The 20,670-nt window shown below is 35.2% G+C and overlaps 1 protein-coding gene across 2 annotated transcripts in view; it reads left to right on the top strand.

Annotated features, from left to right (window-relative positions):
• Window positions 1-1,302: 1,302 nt before the first annotated feature.
• The window catches only part of LOC149806781 (uncharacterized), a 72,494-nt gene continuing 53,126 nt past the window's right edge, over window positions 1,303-20,670 (top strand). For both annotated transcript variants that reach the window (XM_089957502.1, XM_089957493.1), the window contains exons 1-5: window positions 1,303-1,419; window positions 3,330-3,431; window positions 8,460-10,943; window positions 15,586-15,800; window positions 19,853-19,952. In XM_089957502.1, coding sequence (XP_089813628.1) covers window positions 3,377-3,431; window positions 8,460-10,943; window positions 15,586-15,800; window positions 19,853-19,952 — 2,854 coding nt within the window. In that variant the 5' untranslated portion in view covers window positions 1,303-1,419; window positions 3,330-3,376. The remainder of the gene's footprint in view (window positions 1,420-3,329; window positions 3,432-8,459; window positions 10,944-15,585; window positions 15,801-19,852; window positions 19,953-20,670) is intronic.

Genomic DNA, 20,670 nt, shown 5'->3' with positions numbered 1-20,670 from the left:
CAGCTAAACAAATTAGCATTATAGGATTAATCATTCCTATAGGCAAACTCATACCCCGGGCGAGAACAGGTCAAAACGTACCCAAACCCAAACGTAACCAAGTCAAAACGTACCCAAACCGGAACGTACCCAAGTCAAAAAGTACCCAGACCGATATGTACCTAAGTCAAAACGTACTCAAGTTAAAACGTACACAAGTCAAAACGTATCCAGATTTAAACATAACCAGCACAACGACATAATTATTGTGTAATGAGTTTCATATGACAGTGACCGGCCTGATGAGCAATGGAAATCGGCAGACGCAATGGCACTATGAACCCTTATGATCTAGCTCTAACGCACATTAAGAAACAAACGTTTAAGTTAAGAGTATCGTTTCAATATATTTATGTTTTGTTTTCCTGTGGAGAAAATTTCAACAACTGATCTGAACCATCCTTTATGGCTGCTTCAGTAGCGTCTTTATTAGCGTTACGTTCTATTTTTTCCATTTCGTATTTTATTTTATTTCCATTGCATTCAATTTTTCCAGTGCGTATTTTAGTCATACCAGCTTGAATTATCAGTGATACGTTACTTATTTTGTTAAATACTATTGATTTTAAGTAGTAATATTAAATATTGAGCTGCATTAAAATCCGTGTATTCCTACAGACTTTCAGATTAATCTGGTCAGATGAATTTGAAAAATTAAACACCTGCAACCCACCCAAATCTAATGTATCGGCAGAGATGCTAATTATCATAGAAAAGTTTTTTGGCCGACAATATTCTTGCATTATGTCCTCTTGTATCACTTTGCACGGAAGCCCTATCAAATGCAATTATTACATTAATCAGGTGTTTCGCGTACGGACAAATTGAACTGAAATGTGTGTAGACTCCTGAGAAAAAAAATCGTCTGAAGCCAGTTAAATTTATAATACTTCTATTTTCTTTCTTTTTTTTTTAACGTGAACAGTTAATTGTCACGTGAAATGATATCACGTGATTTGAAATATAAATTCTCCATTCGGTTTTATTTTTGAACTCATTTCTTATGAGACCACGGCGTTTGTAATCGGGATTTATCATTTCATTTACTGTGTTTAAATCATATGATTGTATACTACATCATTTAATTAATGTAATTTTGGCGGCGACGGCTGCCCAATGCTGTGTGAATAGTATTTATAGATTAGTACACGGCAGTCGTGCGAATAGTCTTTCATATTAGCACACAGCAGTATTCCGAATAATCTTTCCAAATTAATGTGCGTGGTGGCCATGCAAATAGCCTTGCTTTTCTGGATTTGTCACGTGATCTTACAAAAAACCTTGACCTTCACTTGAAGATCCAGAAGAGAGAACAAAGTTGGATTTTCAGTTTGTGTATATATTGACAGTTATAACGTTTGTGGTCCAACATGTGGAAAAGTAAGAGTTGAAAATTTCATTTGATTCGTTGATGTTTGATTGTTGTTTTTGTTTGTAATTCAAAATGTACTGCTGATACATTTTGAACTAATGCACTGGGATGTTCTGATGGAAAAATGGCGACTGTTCACAAACTTGTAAACATTGAAGAATGTTTTACATGTTATGATTCTGCCTCGAGTCTGTACTATATCAGAATCAGAGATTGAAGTTATCACATTTTCGCACACTTGATTATGAAACTTCTATGTTACTTGTCGAATTTCATTCAAGGTTTGACGTCGTTTACCTCCACACCTACCTCAAGGCTCAAGCTTCCAGCTGAGTTCAAATGGGCTCGACCTATGAATACTACATACACTCATGAATCAAACGAAGCCCAGTATTTTCAGTAAGAAGCAGTGACATCTGTTCAATATCACTTTCGGTAACCAAAACATCATATCCGCTATCGTCTCCAATCTATAATAAAATTTGCCATGTCAAATTGGCAAATGCGTACTTCGAAATCGTCAGTCAGTGTATCCCATTGGGGTGCATGACTGAGAGTAAAAAATCTCTTTGGTGTGAAAACTGGGGGTCAGACTGAGTAAAAAACAAACTTTGTTATCAAAACTGGGGGTCAGATTAAAAATTTGTGGTCTCTGAAGTGCAAATGATCGATTGTTATTTTTTGGCACACCAGCACTGTTAGGCTATTTAGCACCGTACAAAAGGTTATATGTATCATCATTTAAAAATGATAAAAAGTTTTATATTGACCAGCGATATAAAACCAAAGAGTTGAAGGTAAAATGACAAGATGGTAACGGTAAGAAAAAGCTTCCTGATAAAAGGGGATGCAAATGGTGTATGTTAATGAAGACAGATGAAAAGGTATTGAAAGTAAGGGATGGTATATACAGTACATAAAACTGCTCAAGGTGATGGCATAAAAGTTATAATTTAGAATAAATGTTTACTTCTTTCAGGAATTCTAAAATACAAGTGACGTCCATTGTATCAAAAAGTTCCTTCATGTCATGCACATTGTAATACTGATCGTGCATAGGTTGGAGGTCGAAACTCTCTATCATAAAGTGCTTAACAATGAATGGTTCATTGCAAGAAATGCACTCTGGCAGGTCTTTGCCTTTTAGTATGTGGGAGTGGTTATATACTTACGATCAGTTTGAATTCTTGCAATGACTACCTCCTCTCTACGGATGGTTCTGTAGGAAGGAGTCCATTCACCTACGGTTGGCTTGATGGCGTGAAGTTTATTATTCACTGCATCATTCCATGATGCCTGCCACTTCTGACATAAAGACTCTTTGAGACTGGGTTTAAAATCCGTATATGGTATTTTAAAATCAGATGGTTCTTGGGATAGGGCCATTTTAGCAGTATGATTTGCTTTTTCATTACCTTTAATACCAATCTGCAAGGGTTTAGAGGATTAAGAAAAAACCCAACTCCGATATCTCTCTGCACGTTTTGACATAGTTGCCATGTAAATCATGGAGACTTGCTCAGCGCACCACACTTTCTCATGGAGTTGTCGATGACCACTGCAGAGTGGACATGGTCTCTATCATCCTGGGCATGATTTACTGTGCATGACCATTGCAATATTTGCTGCTAAGCCTAACCTTATCACCTTCTGACACTGGAAATCAGACTTAGAACTGACTGTACTGTAGTTGTAAAAGCAGGGCCTTGTCTGATTCCTCATTGCAGTTCCTAATAACCTTGCCGTTGTGAATTCCTGTATATAACAATTTTTCTTTCGACTTCAAAATACATTTACATGACTAAAATGTTTCAGTAAACACATTGTTGGAAAGTACATTTGTTGATGGACAATGGACATTTTGTTATAATCAAGGAGCTATAGTATTCCACTCATTTCTTTGAATTTTCCTTTGCAGTGATCTGAGACAGGTATGAGATCAGCCATCCGAGTGAAGTGAAAACAATGGACAGTTTGATTGTAGACCTGGACAAAGTCTTAGATGACTTTGAGGCAGAGGGTATGTATATATACATGTTAGTATACGCATATTGTTTGCACTTAAAAAACATTGGTATTTGCCAACATGTCTGATATACATGCCGAAATGACTGGAGGATAACTCTGTATGTTTTAGATTTGACAGTGTGAGCCTACAATCCATGCATCAAAATGATAGAAAAGCTCTCATATTTTTGTGCAAGAAAACATTGTACAGTGAAACAAATTTGTGATTTTGTGACATGTAAAGTTTATTGTTTTTTTATTAGATAATTACTGGTGTGCTGTTACAATTCTCTTAACATTTAGAAACAACACATGGAACTGTTAAAATCAGTGGTACGAGTTTGCCAACAGGAATGATTAATCCTATAATGTTAATCTAACGGTACTTGTGTGGAAAATGTTAGCAGATGGATCTTTTCAAACTTCAAAACATGTCAGATCAGAAAAAAAGACATGAAGAATATGAGAGCAATGAAATACAGCACTCGTGATTGAACAAATGGATGCTCGTTGCAAAATTTAAAATTAAATTCATCATCATCCATTTCTGTAATTAAAACGCCTCACCCGATGTTTTAGTTTTGGATGCTTGATGTATTATTGTCTAAATAACGACCTTGTGTAGCATGTTCCCATGTCAGCTAACAGGATATCAATTTTAATTGAATATTTAAAGAATTACAAATAATTAAAACTGTTGTGTCTCTTTATTCTTGCATTATAATGGACTTCTATCCAATTCATGTATGCCCAACATGCTTTAGAGAGGAGACTGCAACTTTTGCTGGTGGAACTCCTATTTTCACGAAAATTCTAGTGAGACCTCTCTCTCTCTCTCTCTCTCTTTCACAAACAGACACACATAGACACAACTTACTGTAGAAACTATAAATCCTTGTATGGACCCTATACAGTTCAAATGTGGGGTTCCTTGGGACTCCTTAAAATATCATTTAATGGAAGCCATGTAAGGTGGTCTTGCATCAGATTTGCTGAGCTTGAACTCACTTTCTTGAACTTTCTTGAACGTGCACTCTTGAAGCCATCCTTTTATCAGATGGGTTTCTCATCATTAAGATTGTGGATGACTTCATTTAGATCAAGAACTTTTTATCAAACTTTAGTAAAATCAGTAAAATCATTATGAGACACTTTTACATATGATTTTTTCCTATAATCCTACATAAGCTTGCTTGCTGACCTGGTCAGCTGGTATGTAAAATGGGCAGGCCTGTTTTATTCAAACCAGATCTAAATCATTCACAAAATATCATCCAAAAGATTTTTTGTTTTTACATATGATGATCATCTCCTCAGATTTTTGACCTGAATCACTTGTAAATAGCATTAGAATGTCTTGCATTCAAACATTTGTGTCTAATAAACATGTGCTTGATCTGCTCAACTAATTTTAATTATGTGTCTGAAAATTAAATTATCAAAACATTTGTCTCTGGTCTTAAATTAAGTAACAGAAAAAAAGGGAGAACCAGTAAGTTTTGCAAATTCAACAAATAAGTATTTTGAATTAAATTCCAAATTGTTCTGAAAGTTCTATCACAAGTCCAAATGTATAGAGCTCCAATTGCTTTCCAGCGGTGTTCCAAATAAATTCCAATATTGAATGTGTTGATGTTCCTGTAGTCTCAAATGTGCCAATGGCCCGGAATGTGGCAGTGTGTTCAATGCCTTTTGATGTATCACAAAAATATAACCCAGAATGACCTTGATTGAATTCACCATAAATTCAAATTGTCGTCTCTGAGAATATTATTGAGTACTTTGTAATTCTAGTGAATAACAATTTGAATAAGTAAATCCACCCAAATTAAAAACTGAACATAACAATAAGACTGATTCCACTTAAGATATTAAGGTAGGAATTAGTAATTTTTCAAGTAAGCAACATTGATATAAAAATCTAAGAAATAGTAACTGAGCCAGAATGTAGATCAGTCTCCTTTCTAAAACATTCATAGTTGTCAACAAGTTTAGGAATTTCCAAGTGAGAAACTAATGTCCTAGACTTATATTCAAATCAGGGCTGAGCAAAAAAAAATTTTAAACCACTAGTCCAGGACAAGTGGTTTCAGAAAATTCACTAGTCCCACCTTTCTCTTCATTAGTCACACCTTACTCTTCACTGGTCCCACCTTACTTTTCACTGGTCCCAAAATGGTAATCCATACAAAAAAACAAACAAAATAATATACAACATAATTATTTCTTAAAAGAATTTAATTTTTCAAAAACATTGGTTGTTATACATTTGGTTTCTTTAGGTTCATGTATATATGTTTTAGCTGATGGATTTGAAAATATGTCCATGTATATGTCTGCCACCTGCACCAGCACTAAGCCAGCAGTTGATAGCTGTGTCTGGGTTAAAGTCGTCAAGCTCTGGTCCATTTGCAGAAATGTTCATTAGCATTTGTAAACTCTTTTGGTTTAAGGAATTCCTTAAAGAAGTCTTGATTAAGTTCATTGAACTAAATCCTTGTTCACACTCAGAAATAGCTACTGCACACTCAGTATCCATCTTAACGTTTTATCCCTACATTTTCAAACAAATTTACCTTCGCCGAATCGCCATTATTACCTTCCTTGTGAAAATAATTTAGCAAACTCATTTTATCCACAGAGTAACTATCAGCTTGCTTGACAACTACTTCTAAAGTGATCATAACATCAATTTTCTCTTTTAAATACGAACTGAAACAGCTCATTAATTAGCGTAACTGTTTTGCTTCAACACAATATCGCACATGAAAGTTAATCATCTGTATAAGCAGTTATTAATTAAAGAATCATTACTGTCATTTAATCAGTTCATAAAGGAAACTAACACTGATGTCAGTAAAGTACCTTTCATTAATTTAATTCCACTGACTGGCTGGATTAAAATCATAGTGAGCTGCTCGTTATGATCTAGATTGAGTAAACTCATTGCAACAAAACTGCTTACAACACTGCTAATTGATCATACTGGCTTTCTTTTGTTTGACGTGTTTTGATTTGCCGACAGTTTGGTCGCTTAGCCCAATATGCAGTCAAGCGGTAACAGAATGTAAATGTATACATGAAGAGGGGTAGAATCAAGTATTCAGTATGCCCAGAGGGCATGATTGGCCAAATAAAGGCAGATATAGTGATTATAGCAGGAAAATTAGGACTAGCCCGACTTTTTTAAAAAGCACTTGTCCCGGACTAGCGACTTGGAAAAGTTTACTCGTCCGACTTCAAAGATGACTAGTCCAGAACGTCGGGCTATGGGATTTGCTCAGCCCTGCAAATAAACACGTTTACCTTTATTAACGATTATCTGAATATTTAATCTTTAATCAGAGGGAAATATTAGCTATGCAATATAGTTTACAAATTAATGTCACTAGTCAGGTAGATCATTAACTTTATTTTGATCAAAGGTCATTTACAAAGTACAGATAAACATAACATACAATCATTGAGAAAAGCCAACAAATAAAATACAAATATACGTACCACAGTCATAATATGTGTCTAATTTCTAAATAAACACATAAACAGGATAATAGAATCTGCTTAACTAATTGTAATTGTCAGTTGTGTTTGAAGTTTGAATAATTAATTCTGTAGTTGGCTTCAAAATGCTAAATAAAGTCTGAGTGGCTCCTTTCAGTTTCTGAGTAATACCAAAGATTTATAAAAATGGTAATAGCAACTACCTCGCTTTGCACTCAGCATCAAGAGGTTAGTTTTGTGATTTAAATTTATTTAAAGCTGCATTAAAAATCCAAATTCTGCACAAATGTGCACACTCTTTCAATTTCATTTACATGATAGCTGTGGGTTAGGTCTGCTTACCTTGTTTTTCTTCAAATTTTGATTTTGTGCCTTCTAACACTCCAGTATTAACTATAATGCAGGCACAGGATATATAAGTTCATTTGGTCAGGCATCATTAAGAAGGAAAGCCTTGGCTGATCTCTCAGTCCTTAGAATCTATGAATCTCTGTATTATTGTGTGTACAATGCCTGGAAGAAAACGATATTGTGTCTGGCTCTTCCTTGATTGTCACTCCAGGAAGAGCATGTATTCTGTACATAATCATATTCTATGGCCATATATATTTCTTTAATAAAATAATCATTTAAACAAAAATAAAATGTTGGACTAAATAAAAAAAATTGATGTTTAATTTTTGCTAAATTAGAAATAATGATTTTTTTACCCTGAAGACAGGTGAGCAATGTCTCTTGCTTTTTTGTCAGTTGTATTGAGGGAAAATGTAACTTTTATTATGAAAATTTGTTCTTCTATTACATCTACATATATGGGGCCTCGAATGGCAGAGTGGTCTAAAGTGCTCACCGTTAAGGATCACTGCCATCACACCTGTCTGTGTGTGTTTGAGTCTTGGGCTTAGCCAATGTGGGTATGTGAAAAAGCTTGCCAGTAGCTTCTTGTGGGTCAGTGGTTCTTTCCAGGGTTTTCCCGGGTTCTTTGTCCACCATTTACACTGGCCACCATGTATCTGTGCTGAAAAATGGTGTTAAACCCTATAACAACAACATGTACATATTTTTGCTTTTCAAAGAAAAGATGCAGATTATGTTATCTGCCTATCAGGACTGATGTGCATATGTAATGTCATGCAACAACTCTTACCACCATTCCATATAGAAGCCTGAATGGAGGCAGAGCTTGTGGATGTGGACATTTTGCTGCTGTGTAATTGTATATATGATGATTAGTAATTCAGGAATTTCCATTGCCGTGAAATTCTGCCAACATCACTTAGAGCAGATTCTTGAAATCTTGCAATATGATTTAGGATAGCCTGTAGAAGCTCATAATGGTCGAAGAATTTATCCAACCCCTACAATTGGGATGTGACCCATTCATCATTACTAGATCTTCATCATATATGGTCCCTAAGTCTGTCCTTATCTCTTCATCCAAATACCCCTCAGGTCCAAGAAACAGATTAAGGGCTGGTCAATATGGGGGAGCAATAACGTGTTTTACAAGCATCTTTTAGTCTATTTTGTTTCATTGCAGAAAAAAAACAGGCATTTGTGCCAGGTCAAGAGATAAAACCAAGTGGCTTTTCAGAGTACCTACAACAACAGGATGACAGAACATGGAAAATCCTTTCAGATTTGCCAAGTTTGGAGAGTTATCTGCCAGTTGATTTTGGGGATAAATCTGTAAATACAAATATTATGTATGATCTCCCTTATGAACCAGCAGAGAAGTTTGATATGTCAGAAGCTGATTTTGCCCCCTCACCAACACCAAAAGGAATAAGCTACAATGGAACAGATATCTATAGCTTAAGTTCTGGCTTTCATAAGGACATTGACAAATCAGAGACTGATAGAGCAGATCGGATAGGAGAAGGATTCGATGCGAAAAACATGCAAAATGGACAGTTTAGTTCCTATAAAAAGGAGGGGAAACCTTATGTGGGGATGCATGAAGATGATACCTTGAAATATCCAATACAAGCTTCAGATTTGTACTCGCCAGATATTGGTGCTTGCATGGCCAGTCAGTTGTTTATGCAGAATGGAAGTACAAACAAATCCAATAATTCATCAGAAAAATGTAAACATGTGCAAGATAATGTAAGAACAAATGTGATAATTGAGCAGGAATCAGCTGAGAAGAGGCATGTGTCCTCTGTTATAGGACAGAACAAAAGAATGGTTGTTAATTCTTTAGGTTCAGTAGGAGATATCAATGCATTGTTCTCTGATGTAGATTCGGTTGCTGTTGGAAATAGGGATGTCAGCAGTGTACATAGTGTTTATGATGAACAAATTAGAGCTTCATTACCATCAAATGAACAGGTCATTCACAGGGATGTTCCTGCCAAAACGGATCAAGAAGGCAATTCTGAAGGGCAGACAATGATGTCAAATAGTTACCAATCACCTAGCCAGAGAGTGAATCCTATTTCCCATATTGTGGTTTGTCCAGATTCAGAGAATAAGGAGATTGCACAAAGCTGTGATAAACAAATTGAGAATAAGTCAAGACCACTCTCAGAAATGACACAAAATGATCACAGACTGACCGAGGCAGCAAATCAGCCACCGACTTCAGAGGAAAATTCTTTGAATGAGCAGAACTCGACATCTGTTGATGCGCCAGTTATGATTACAAGAAAAACAACTATCATACCATCTGAACTGCCAGTTGAGACAGATATGGTTACTGGTTTTGGTGATATCACTGAGGTTGATGGTAATATACAAGAAATTACAGAATATTTTAAGGAGGGCACTTCAGATGATGACTCAAAGACTGAAGAAAGTATTTCTGCCAGTGATAAAGTTTATTTAGATATGTTGATTTCTTATAAAGAAAATAATGGAAAGCTACAAACATGTAATGTTCCAAATCATCAGTCAAGTTCTGAAAATGTAAATCTTGAACCCATTTGTGTTTCCAACACTAATGTGCAAATTGATTCCTGTGATTATTTTGTCATGGAGACTGAGGCTGGTCCTCAGCTGTCAGTGAATCCAGAATCTGAAATTGTAGAGGAAGACTTAGAAATATTGAAAGCTTTGCCTATTGGAAAGCTTCCTGTTCCCAAAGATGCCTGTGATAAATCTAGTGCAGTGCATACAAGTGATATATTTATTTCAACCCTGCCATCCAGTGTGAATGTACCAAGTGGAGTTCACAGTTCTGAAGTGTCTCTTGTGGATGTGTCTAAAATACAGTTTCAAGAGGGATGTGAATCAAATTTTTCACAGGAAGTGGCTTATCTTTCTTCATCACCCGAAATGACCTTTGGATCAAGGCCAAAAGAACTGCAGGCAAAAACTAATCGACCTCAGACTCTACTTGGTTTATCAACACCAACTTTGAATACAGATATAGAAACAGTGTGTAAAACAATGGATGAAATAACTTCACAGTCTCATTTTAACAACGCATTGGATTCAGCTCATGTTTTACTTGGAAATCTAGATCTGAATGGAGAAACAACAGACGTTCATTTTCAGCAAGAACTGCTGCATCCAAAGATGCAAAACATTCAGGCAGATTTAGAGATCAAACAACAGTTTGAAAGAGAAACACAACAAAGAATGGAAAACAGTGATCAAATCAGAGATCAAGGTAATTATATTAATGAATCCTTTGCAGGATCAGACCAGCAGCAGAACAGTGATATACATATTAATAGCAATAATGTCTCAGAGGCTGTCTTTTCATCATCTGAAGCAACCAGTGAAAGAGATTTAAACTTCTCCCAAGAGCAGGTCATTCTTAGACGACCCCATCTGCAAGGTGAGGGTCAGTCTGCAATGGAAAATTTTCCTCCCATGGTCATTCCATCTCGACCTCACTCATGGGGTCCATCTGAGTCTGGACAGCCCCCAGTACAGAAACAAAAGCGTCCAACCAGTTTGAATCTTCCTCCTCGACCTGCGTTCAACCTAGTTGCAGATGACAAGACAAGTCCAGAGGAGGTTGGTGCTAGTGGTGTGTCAGCTGATGCCCAAGAAGTATCCGAGACATGCACAGGTAAGATTTGTGATGAATTATTCTCCTCATGCTTACTTGCTTCAGAACATTTAATGAATTGTTTTCACCTCGCTCCATCGATAAAGAAATGAAAATTTGTTAAATTTTCAGTTGGGATGTATGCATTTTTTGTGAGGATTATTTCCCTAGACTCCAACAGGATGTAATTTTTCCTTCTGTATTTTTACTGACACATGTCCATGAATGTTGTGCACAACTCCCCTTTGCCATTAAGACAAACCTCAAGCCATAGAATTTAATTTGAGATGTTCTATTAATGCCTCAAATAGCCAATTGAAAATGATTATCATTTATAGCCAATTATATGAAAATCTCAGATGTATTTGGATCCATTCCTTAGTAACCCCAAAAATGTGTTTTCCACCCCCATTTTAAGTGAAGATGACAAGAATGTCCAGGGAGCAATGGATTATGTATCTTCTGTATTTTCAGCTGATTGTTCATTACACAGCCATATCCTGTACCCTTTTTCATCTATGCTTTTGATGATTGGCATGTCATTACATCATGATGAAACCAACCATGTCAAAACTAGGTCCATTGTCACAGAATGTTTTTGCTTCAATAACTTTTTTTCCTGTTTTTTTCAGCTATTTGTTCTTATCATCCACAATATCTTAGAAACTTTTTTTTACCAACACTGATGAACATTGTAAGCTTTATACATCTCAATAATAGTAACTCAACTATACCAAAAATAATTATGTGCAACCTAATTTTCATGCTGGTATGTGTTTACATCTCAGAAAATGTACATGTTACTTTACCATATGAGAACTATGCCATTGTGGCCACATTTTCAGGAATTCATTCATTATACCCCCTGATATCTTGTATCTTTGTTGCTCTTTACTCATGAAAATTGGTATGCACCTTAACAAGGGTAACTCAGCCTGATTGACCTTTAGTCCTTGTACAGTGTGACCCCACTATAACATGGTAGTTGGGAGCCATAGAAATCGACCATGTTATAGACAGAACCATGTTATAAGCAGCTAGGTCAGTTAGCTGAAGAAAATGATGCATGTACCAAAAAAAAAAAAATTGAGGGGCGGAGAGGTAATCAATGCGGGTGGTAAAATACATGCTTCATCGGCACAGTTACCATCTTAAATCCAAGCATATTAAATGAGAAATACACCTGTAGTGAAAACAGAGAATTCATATATAATAGTTTACTTTATTTAGAGAACCATAATTTGGTTCGTATACGTGAATACTGTTTATATATATTTATATATATGTCTAATGTATAGCATGAATACAGTATCAACACCGTGTACTCACCCGCGAATCTAATCATATACATTGAATCCACAATACAAGTGATTCCTTCAAATATATGCACACGCACATATTTAAAATATTCAGTAATTTTGTCACAGCTCATATTGGTCTGAATTCAGTGGAAAAACATAGCACAATCACGTAACAAATGACGAAGCACGCTCTACTTTTCATTACTTCCCAAGTTGGTTGAAGTTAGTTAGCATTTTAAGCCGCTATTGGTAGTGTTTGTAAGCATACACTTTTTCCCCGCAAAAAGGAAACTTTCATGGCGCAGTTAATGTATTCCAGTCATGTTAAAAAATGCAAAAATCCATCAGATTCCATTACTTTTATTTAAGTTTGGTACTGACTTCCTTTGAAGAAAAGTTATTTGTTTTTATTGAAGATTTTAGTCGGCTTTCTTTGATGAAGGGTGCATGCGTTATTAAAGTCACCGCTAAAGAACAGCTTTGGAGAGCACAAAAAAATGCCCATTTCATATTGTGGCGGCAACATCAAATAATTGCTTTATATGATTGCGCCTGATTTTTTCCCCATTTGCCAGGTATGTTTTGATAACAATCGATGCTTCAAAGGTAATGTTTCCTTCGAAATTTATGCAAATTATTTTATCTGGGTACATTTTTAAAAAGAAATTGGTCGTCGTTTGGTCTAGTTTAGTTACAGTTCCTCCCTGCCTATTGAATAAACCAATAAGTAAGATTTTTTTTATACATTTGTGGTAGCAACATGATGCTGCCTTCCACGCATGCATCAGAAATTTCACAAAGTGGTGTTCTGAAGGATTAAATTCTAACTGAAAAGAAGATGAATTTTACTTACCATCCACATGCAGATGTCAGTCTTTGTAAATATATTAATTACTAGTGAGCGGCCGAAAATCTGACAAAAGATAGATTGTGAGATAATGCCTCATCCGGTTGATCTCCGTTACCAGAAATGTCAACAACAAAAAAGTGGATATCTCACAACATACAGTACTCATGCTAAATGTCAAGATAAGCGGATTATGATATAACAGTGCACTGTTTAGATGGTTTGTCAATATGGACAAAGAATTTGTTTATGTAACAATAGATAAATTTCAGAGCATTTTATGTCCATTTTGTGGCTTTCTTTCATGGGGCCTGTGAATTTCTCCACTCCAAACCAATGACTGTATATACAAGTTTAAAACAGCCAACAATGTCGCCAATAAAAAAAATCGCCAGATGGTATATTTTGCCACCAGTAAGGGGAAAATATCCAAGTTTGTGACATTGGCGAATCCCTGCGTGATCCCAGAATAAACTTTTTAAGAGTTATTTTTTGTACTTTTAAGAAGAAAAAACTACATTTTCGTATACGAGAAAAATACATATAAAATTGCAGAGCCACTCCATGATCGTCTTGTATTATTCAAACACAATCTCTTCCCCAAAATGAAAATCTTTTAACATTTTTTTTTCTTCATACTTTTAAGAAAGAATTTTTTTTCGTGTACAAGAAAAAAACTTGTATATGACATTTGGGGAGCCACACCATGACCATGTCATAATCCAAATCCGTGTTATAAAGGAGCATGCTATAGTGGGATTACACTGTACATGTATTCTTACTTGAGTAACTTTATTCTTAGCTGTTTGTAATGTCTTCAATTGCTTAGACTTCATTTTGTCTTTACTTGTGAAAAATTCTAATGTGTTTGCATATAAAGGTGAGAAATTTTATCATGTAAAAAGTTGATTATTATGACCTAATTTTTATGTTTGTGTGACTAAGATCATTGTGATGTAATTTTCTGGTTTGATTGACTATACAGATCTATACATTGTTGGCTACTCCAGCTCCTTTTGGCAAAGAGATTCATGTTTAAACATAAATACTTTGTTTTAAAATAATATTGCATTTATTAATGCTTGTTGCACCTGAACATTAACTTGAAAGTTTTTCAAAGTATCAAAAATATATACAAATAATGATGTATCAGTAATCAGTAATTAAGTATCAGCATAGGTGAATGACTCATTAAGACTACTTTAAAGTAGTATTTTAACATGCTGTATGCTACAGTTACTAATCACATATCACAGTGAGAGAAAATTATTTTGCATGTATTATTCGGCCCCCCCCCCCCCCAAGTATATTTCCTATTGCACTGGGTTTAAAATTAGTATTCGTATTGCAAAGTGCTTCAAGCACTGGACAAAAGTGGCTCAATAAGATACACTAATTGATTTTGGGAATTTTGAAAAAATATATTTTAAAATTTTTATTTCTTCTACCTGGAAGAAAAAAGTGCTTGGGTCAGCAACGGAAAACAAGGATGGTCGCCTGAATGGAAACATTTGTTTTGTCTTTATGCTTGTTTTGTGAAGACAATTAAATTACATGGTGCCGTATTTGTGCTTGGCTTTAATCTCTAATTTTAAAATAAGTGGACAGTTTTCAGCCTTTTGGTTTTTCTGCAAAAATGTTTACTTATTTTGAATTTGAACCAAATCGGTGATGACTCAAGTCAGATAACTTTACCAGGTTTGCAGACATGCTGCAAATTCAGCCTGTTGTTGCTAAACATTATCCAAATAAACAAATTTGTTTAGAGCCTGTTTTTTGTTCTTCAGATTCCTAATCTGCTGCTGAATTTAAATAGTAATTGTTGGCAGATAAAACTTCATTTATCATATATGGATTCAGCATGTTGGCAGTATCATATGGAATAGAGATTCACAGATTCAACTCTGACACACCATGTTTTTCATATATACTGTTCATAAACTTACCAACAATTTATAAGAAACATATTTGAAAGAAAAAAGAATTTTCTCTTAAGTTGTAACCTGGGCTATAGGCCAGGCATGTCCAGGGCACACTTTATAAAGAATAACTCATTGACATTGCTTATAAATATGATGTAAAAGTGGCAGCTGTACTTGCATCAAGCTACAACTTAAGACACATGATGACATCACCTCTTAGCCTCGTTATTTTGTTGAATATGGAATGAAAGTCAGCAGGAACTTTTCATAAGTGTTTGGGAAATATAACCTGGGCCCATAATTTTGGGAGAAAATAAGATTGACATGTGTCATTTATTGAAAATAGGTATTCAGCATGATTTTTAAAATACTTTATGGAAGGTGTAGGGACGTTTTTGACAGTTAAGGATCTCTGAAACATTCTGTTCTATGCATACAACAGGCATATAATTTAAGCCACTCCTCCCAACTGGATGGTCTGTATATACAGTCTGGTGACAGAGATAGGAGAATGCAATACTATGGCAGTGGAGAACAGAGAAGAGGGGGTACATAAGGTTTGTTAAAAATTTTCGCTTTTTTCAATGCTGTAGGTACACAGGATGTTACCCCTGCAGTTGAGGTAGCAGGAGCTGAAGCAGCATCTGTGCCTGATCCTCTATTAATGGAGCCCCCTCCCCCATACAGTGCAACACTCGGGCAAGTAGCTCCCAAATGGATTCCAGATGCTGACACTCAAACATGCATGAACTGTGAATCTAAATTTACCTTCACCAAGAGGAGACACCATTGTAGAGCATGTGGAAAGGTAATGTATTGACTTGTATTTTATAGGGTATTGATCGAATACCTTGAAACATGCTATTGGCTTTACAAAAGGGAATTATAGTATATCTGAGTTCCAAAGGTTTTTGTGTATATATGTAGAGAGAGAGAGATTTGCTTCAATAAAACACATATTCACATAACAGGGTTCTCAATAGATGTGTACCCTCTGGTTTTGACACTTGGAATTTCAATTTCACTCATATCTGATGCATGGTAATTCCAACCTACGTGTTTTTACGATACACATTGATTCGGGCCTGAGCACCAGTTTTAGTAACCGATAATTTGCCTCTGGCATAATTTCCTTCCTAAGTGGGCATTGACTGTAACAGATTGTATACACCTGTGGTCGACATTTACCATAGACTACTGTTTAAACCTTATTGACCAGTAATATCACACCTATGCAAAATCAATATAAACATGGCAAAGTTAACAGGTGGCATATGTCAGGCTTGGGTAGGCATAATTGAATTAAGGTTAGATTGTTCTGAGATTATCTTTGACATTTATGATAATTAGAGAAAGAGGGAATCAATTATGACTTGATTGGATTAACTTTTAATCAATTATAGGCATTTGATTGCCCATTCAAAATACAATCTACAGCATGTTCCATTTTATAGCTAAGATCTGCCTACTGCTTTTGAAAAATTGAAAATATTATTATATTTTTTTTATGACTGAAAAAATCTATTTGTTCTATCCCCATATTACAGAAACCAATGGAAACCAGACTGTTGTTGGCTGGAAATGTTATACTGGTGGAATTAGATGATGAAGGCTAACATGTGTTTACATCAAACTGATTACCTTAATGTTGTAATCTGCAGAGTTTAAGGCCAAATGCAGCATGTTTTATGAAATATTATAAGTAATAAAGGGATCAAAGATGATCCATCGTAACTTTCAAGTCTTTTAATAAAATGTGGCTGACCTGTTTGAGATGAAAAGGAGACCAAACAAAAATGATCTTATCAGTTTTGATTTTTTTGTATTTTAATTGTTATTGCATTGTTTCAGAATATATTTAGACAAATATTTAAGGGTGGTTGATATGCTTTAGTTATATTCATGTAAAAATCTCCAAACAACCTTTCGTCCAATGCAAAAAAAAGTGCTGGTTATGAAATGAAACTCGAAATATTAAATTACTTGTGGATTTTATTTAACAAAAGAATCTTTGAAATAAGCTACAAGCTGTACATGTGCAGCTTCACCTTTTTCACTGAATTGTGTTACACAGGTGCACATTAATTAATTGCAGTGGCTGAATGAAACATATTTTATTTTCTGCCTCAGTCTCAGAAATAACCTTCCCATAATTATCATTCCAACCCTCAGACTCCAAAGAAATAGATTGATAGTAACAATTCTTCTGAGTAGGAAAATAAATCAAAAGTTGTAAGGAATTTTAAGTATCCATTTAATACACGAATAACAAACAGTTTCAACTATGGACTCACTAAAGAAAAAAATGGTTGTTGTGATTTCAGTTTTGACTTTTGAGATTTTCATTTTGATTCTCGAGTTTTTGTTGTCAAGGGTCAAATGACCCTTCAATTTTGAAATCTGTTGAGAACCATATATCAACTGTCCTTACTTCATGCCCATCATTGATTCATGCACATGTTTTTTGGGATTGCATATGGTTGGTTTGAGATCCTGAATAATCAACTGGGTCAGTAGCATTTGTTGACTGAGTAAGTGCTGATTAAAAGGATTTGATAAAATGAGATTCAAGTATGTACTACAATTCAAATGGAAAAAACATAACCATGATGAAAGTATCCAATTTAAGTAATGCCATAGTTTTTGCAAGTTTGTTTCCATGGAGTATTGTTGTTGTCATAGGGTTTAACGCCATTTTTTTACGGATCACTGCCATCTCACCTCTGTCTGCTTAGGTTTGAGTCTCGGATTCGGCCAATGTGGATACGTGAGAAAGCTTGCCAGTAGCTTCTCGAGGGTCGGTGTTTTTTTCCAGGGATTTTCCGGGTTCTTCCTCCACCATTAATACTGGCTGCCATGTATAGCTTATTGTGTGCTGAAAAATGGCGTTAAACCCTACAACAACCACCTTTTTCATCAGCAAAAAATTAAGTAAATGCACTGATCACTTTCTATGGCTATTTTAATAGTTTCTTGCAATACAGTATATTATAATCTAGGTGTTAAGATTCCATTTGATGGCATGAAACATGGCAGGCCAAGGATATATATTTCTTAGATTGACATCAGGCCAACTTGAGCTTTTTAATGTGCATCTTTGCTCGCCAAGGTTCCTATATGATAGACCTATCTACACCTTGGCAGATCGAACAGATTTGGATTTCATGAGTTGCCTCACTTAGCATATAATGCCAACTAACCAATAACAGCGGTGCATTGTACATAGGCCAAAAATGGTGGAGGTAATTGACATAAAAAGGATATTTTGTAAGTTTAACCTCACAAGAATGACAACATACCACTGGGAAGCCATTGCAGGTGTATTTGAGTGAAAGTTACTTATACAACACAGACCAGCAGTGGAAAATTGCTAATTTATCAGTCCATTCAGCTTGTGTGCTCCCTTTTCTTGACCACATAAGTAAAGTGTTCAGATTTGAACAACTTAATTTTGATTGGATGCGGTTGCTTGCTGCCACATTCAGTGAAATTCACAAACCCAAAGCACAGAAATATGTTTGATATGCCAAGGTGTAGATAGGGACATCATATCAGAACCTTGGCTAGTGAAGATGTTTTTTGTGTGGAATTTATTTTCTTTATTTGTTAGTTAATATTAGGATAGATATTAAAATTATTCAATTATTAAATTTATATATCGGTTGGTAAATTTTTTTGTCTTGGGTTAGTAGACCACTGCTAATTTTGAGCCATGCAAAATATGAGAACAGTTCAGTAGGTATAGTATATCTATGAGGATTTCTCACTGAGGATTCCTAAAAGCAAAAGCCATTGAAAAACAAATACATAATTGTGTCACCTGCGCAAGCAATTGAGAGACTCTTGATTTTCTTGACTTGTTATCCCCATTTGCAGCATTTGCACATTATGAGATTGAACCCAACTTCTAAGATCTGTAATGTCAAGATCAGTTATGACACACCAAAGCATGTGGTCTTACAGAAAAGGAGAAAGATGTTCTACAATGATATCAAATAATGTAGACTTTTTGATCCAAGTTAAAATTTACAATGGAAAAAAGCAAAACTACTTTGCTTCCCCTTCTTTTTAAGGCTCAAAATGAATGGTTTCTAAACAGAAGTGTGTGTCCAGATTTGAGACCTTTTGGCCTTTGATCTAAGCAGACCAGTCTGAGTACATGGACAGATGAACCTTTGCAAAAAGTGAAATAGATTTAAGTAAATAAATTTTTTTTTGTAAAATGGGACCAAAACACAAAAATCACTGGTCCGATATGCAGAAGAAAAAGAAGTAACATTTTCAAATTTCTACTTATGCATTTATGAAATAGCCAGTTGAAAACAATATCTTTTATACACTAAGCATCATGTTAAATAAAAAAAAAATGTCAGATACAGATTTGGATGCATTAAGTAACCCCAAAAGTCTGTTACCTACCCCCACTTCAAGCATTAATGGAAGAAGAAAAAAAATTCAGCAGACAATGACTTAATATTGTTGACATTATTTTCTTAGCCTCGATGAAACAGTTTTCTTGTGTTGTGCTAGGATCTCCTTTCACAGCTGAAACAGTGATTCACACTATACTTTCATCATCCATGCATGTACAGGCTTTGTTTCTTGTGCTATACTGTATATGCAAGTCAACCAAAGTGACCTAGCACTTGAACCTTTAAAAGGAATAAAAAGCTTAGTTTGTTAAAACAAGCTATGTTTTGCAGGCATCCTGTTTAAATGGTCAAGATGAATTATTTCATTCATATATATTTTTCAGGTGGACTAGTATCAGAAATGTTCTTATGAAAGGTCAAATCGTCAGGTCACTTGAACTAAGCAGTAAAAAAATTAATGTTAACATAAACTTGTTTCCAATTTAAGGTTTTCTGTTCGAACTGTTGTAATTTGAGGAGTAAGCTGCAGTACATGGACTTTCGGGAAGCTCGGGTCTGTCACAGTTGCCATGAAGAGATAGCCAGAGGTGAGCACTGCATAACTGAATGCAACTGATTGCAGATGTATTACAGTTTCTTCATGTTATTTCAACTCGTACTTTTCTCAAGAAAATACTATATTCAATGTAATACATGCACATGTCCAAATAAGCTTTTTGGGTCAAATTCATGAAAAAATATCAATTACTAGTCACATATTTATTGATCTTGGCATGCTTCATGGAGGGGACATGGTTTGTACAACATTGAAGAATTCATATATTTGAGGGGTTGCCTTTAATTCCTTTAATTCATTAAAACTGGCTTTATTCTTGAAAAGTTTAACAGCAATTTTAACCATTTTACATTTTTGGTACACATCTATTATATGTGGAAAAATTTAAGAGTTTAAAGTCCGTTTGTTTTAGCTGTGTAATTATTTTTCCCAGAAGAATTTTTTATGTGCTTCAAAATCGGGAGAGAACTCGTTCACTGTCATGTCAGTGAAGCCGCATGACCAACCGTAGCTGCCATTTCCGAAATTCGAAACTTACAAGGTTTTCGTCTGTGTCTACATCACTAAGTCATCAGAATTTGATAATTGATAAAAACTAATTGCTGCCTACATCAATATCAGAGCCTTTACCTAAGTTATTGAATCTTTCATAGTTGTTATTCTAATCTTGAAAACTTCGTACGTACTGAATGAAATCCGCGACCGCCATTTTGGAGAGTGGAGATTACGACCCAGTTACTTTAAATAGC

This window comes from Sinohyriopsis cumingii, chromosome 1 (genome assembly GCF_028554795.1).
Source record: "Sinohyriopsis cumingii isolate HCF-2022 chromosome 1, ASM2855479v2, whole genome shotgun sequence".
NCBI lineage: Eukaryota > Metazoa > Mollusca > Bivalvia > Unionida > Unionidae > Sinohyriopsis > Sinohyriopsis cumingii.
This window is presented reverse-complemented; position numbering and strand designations above follow the sequence as displayed.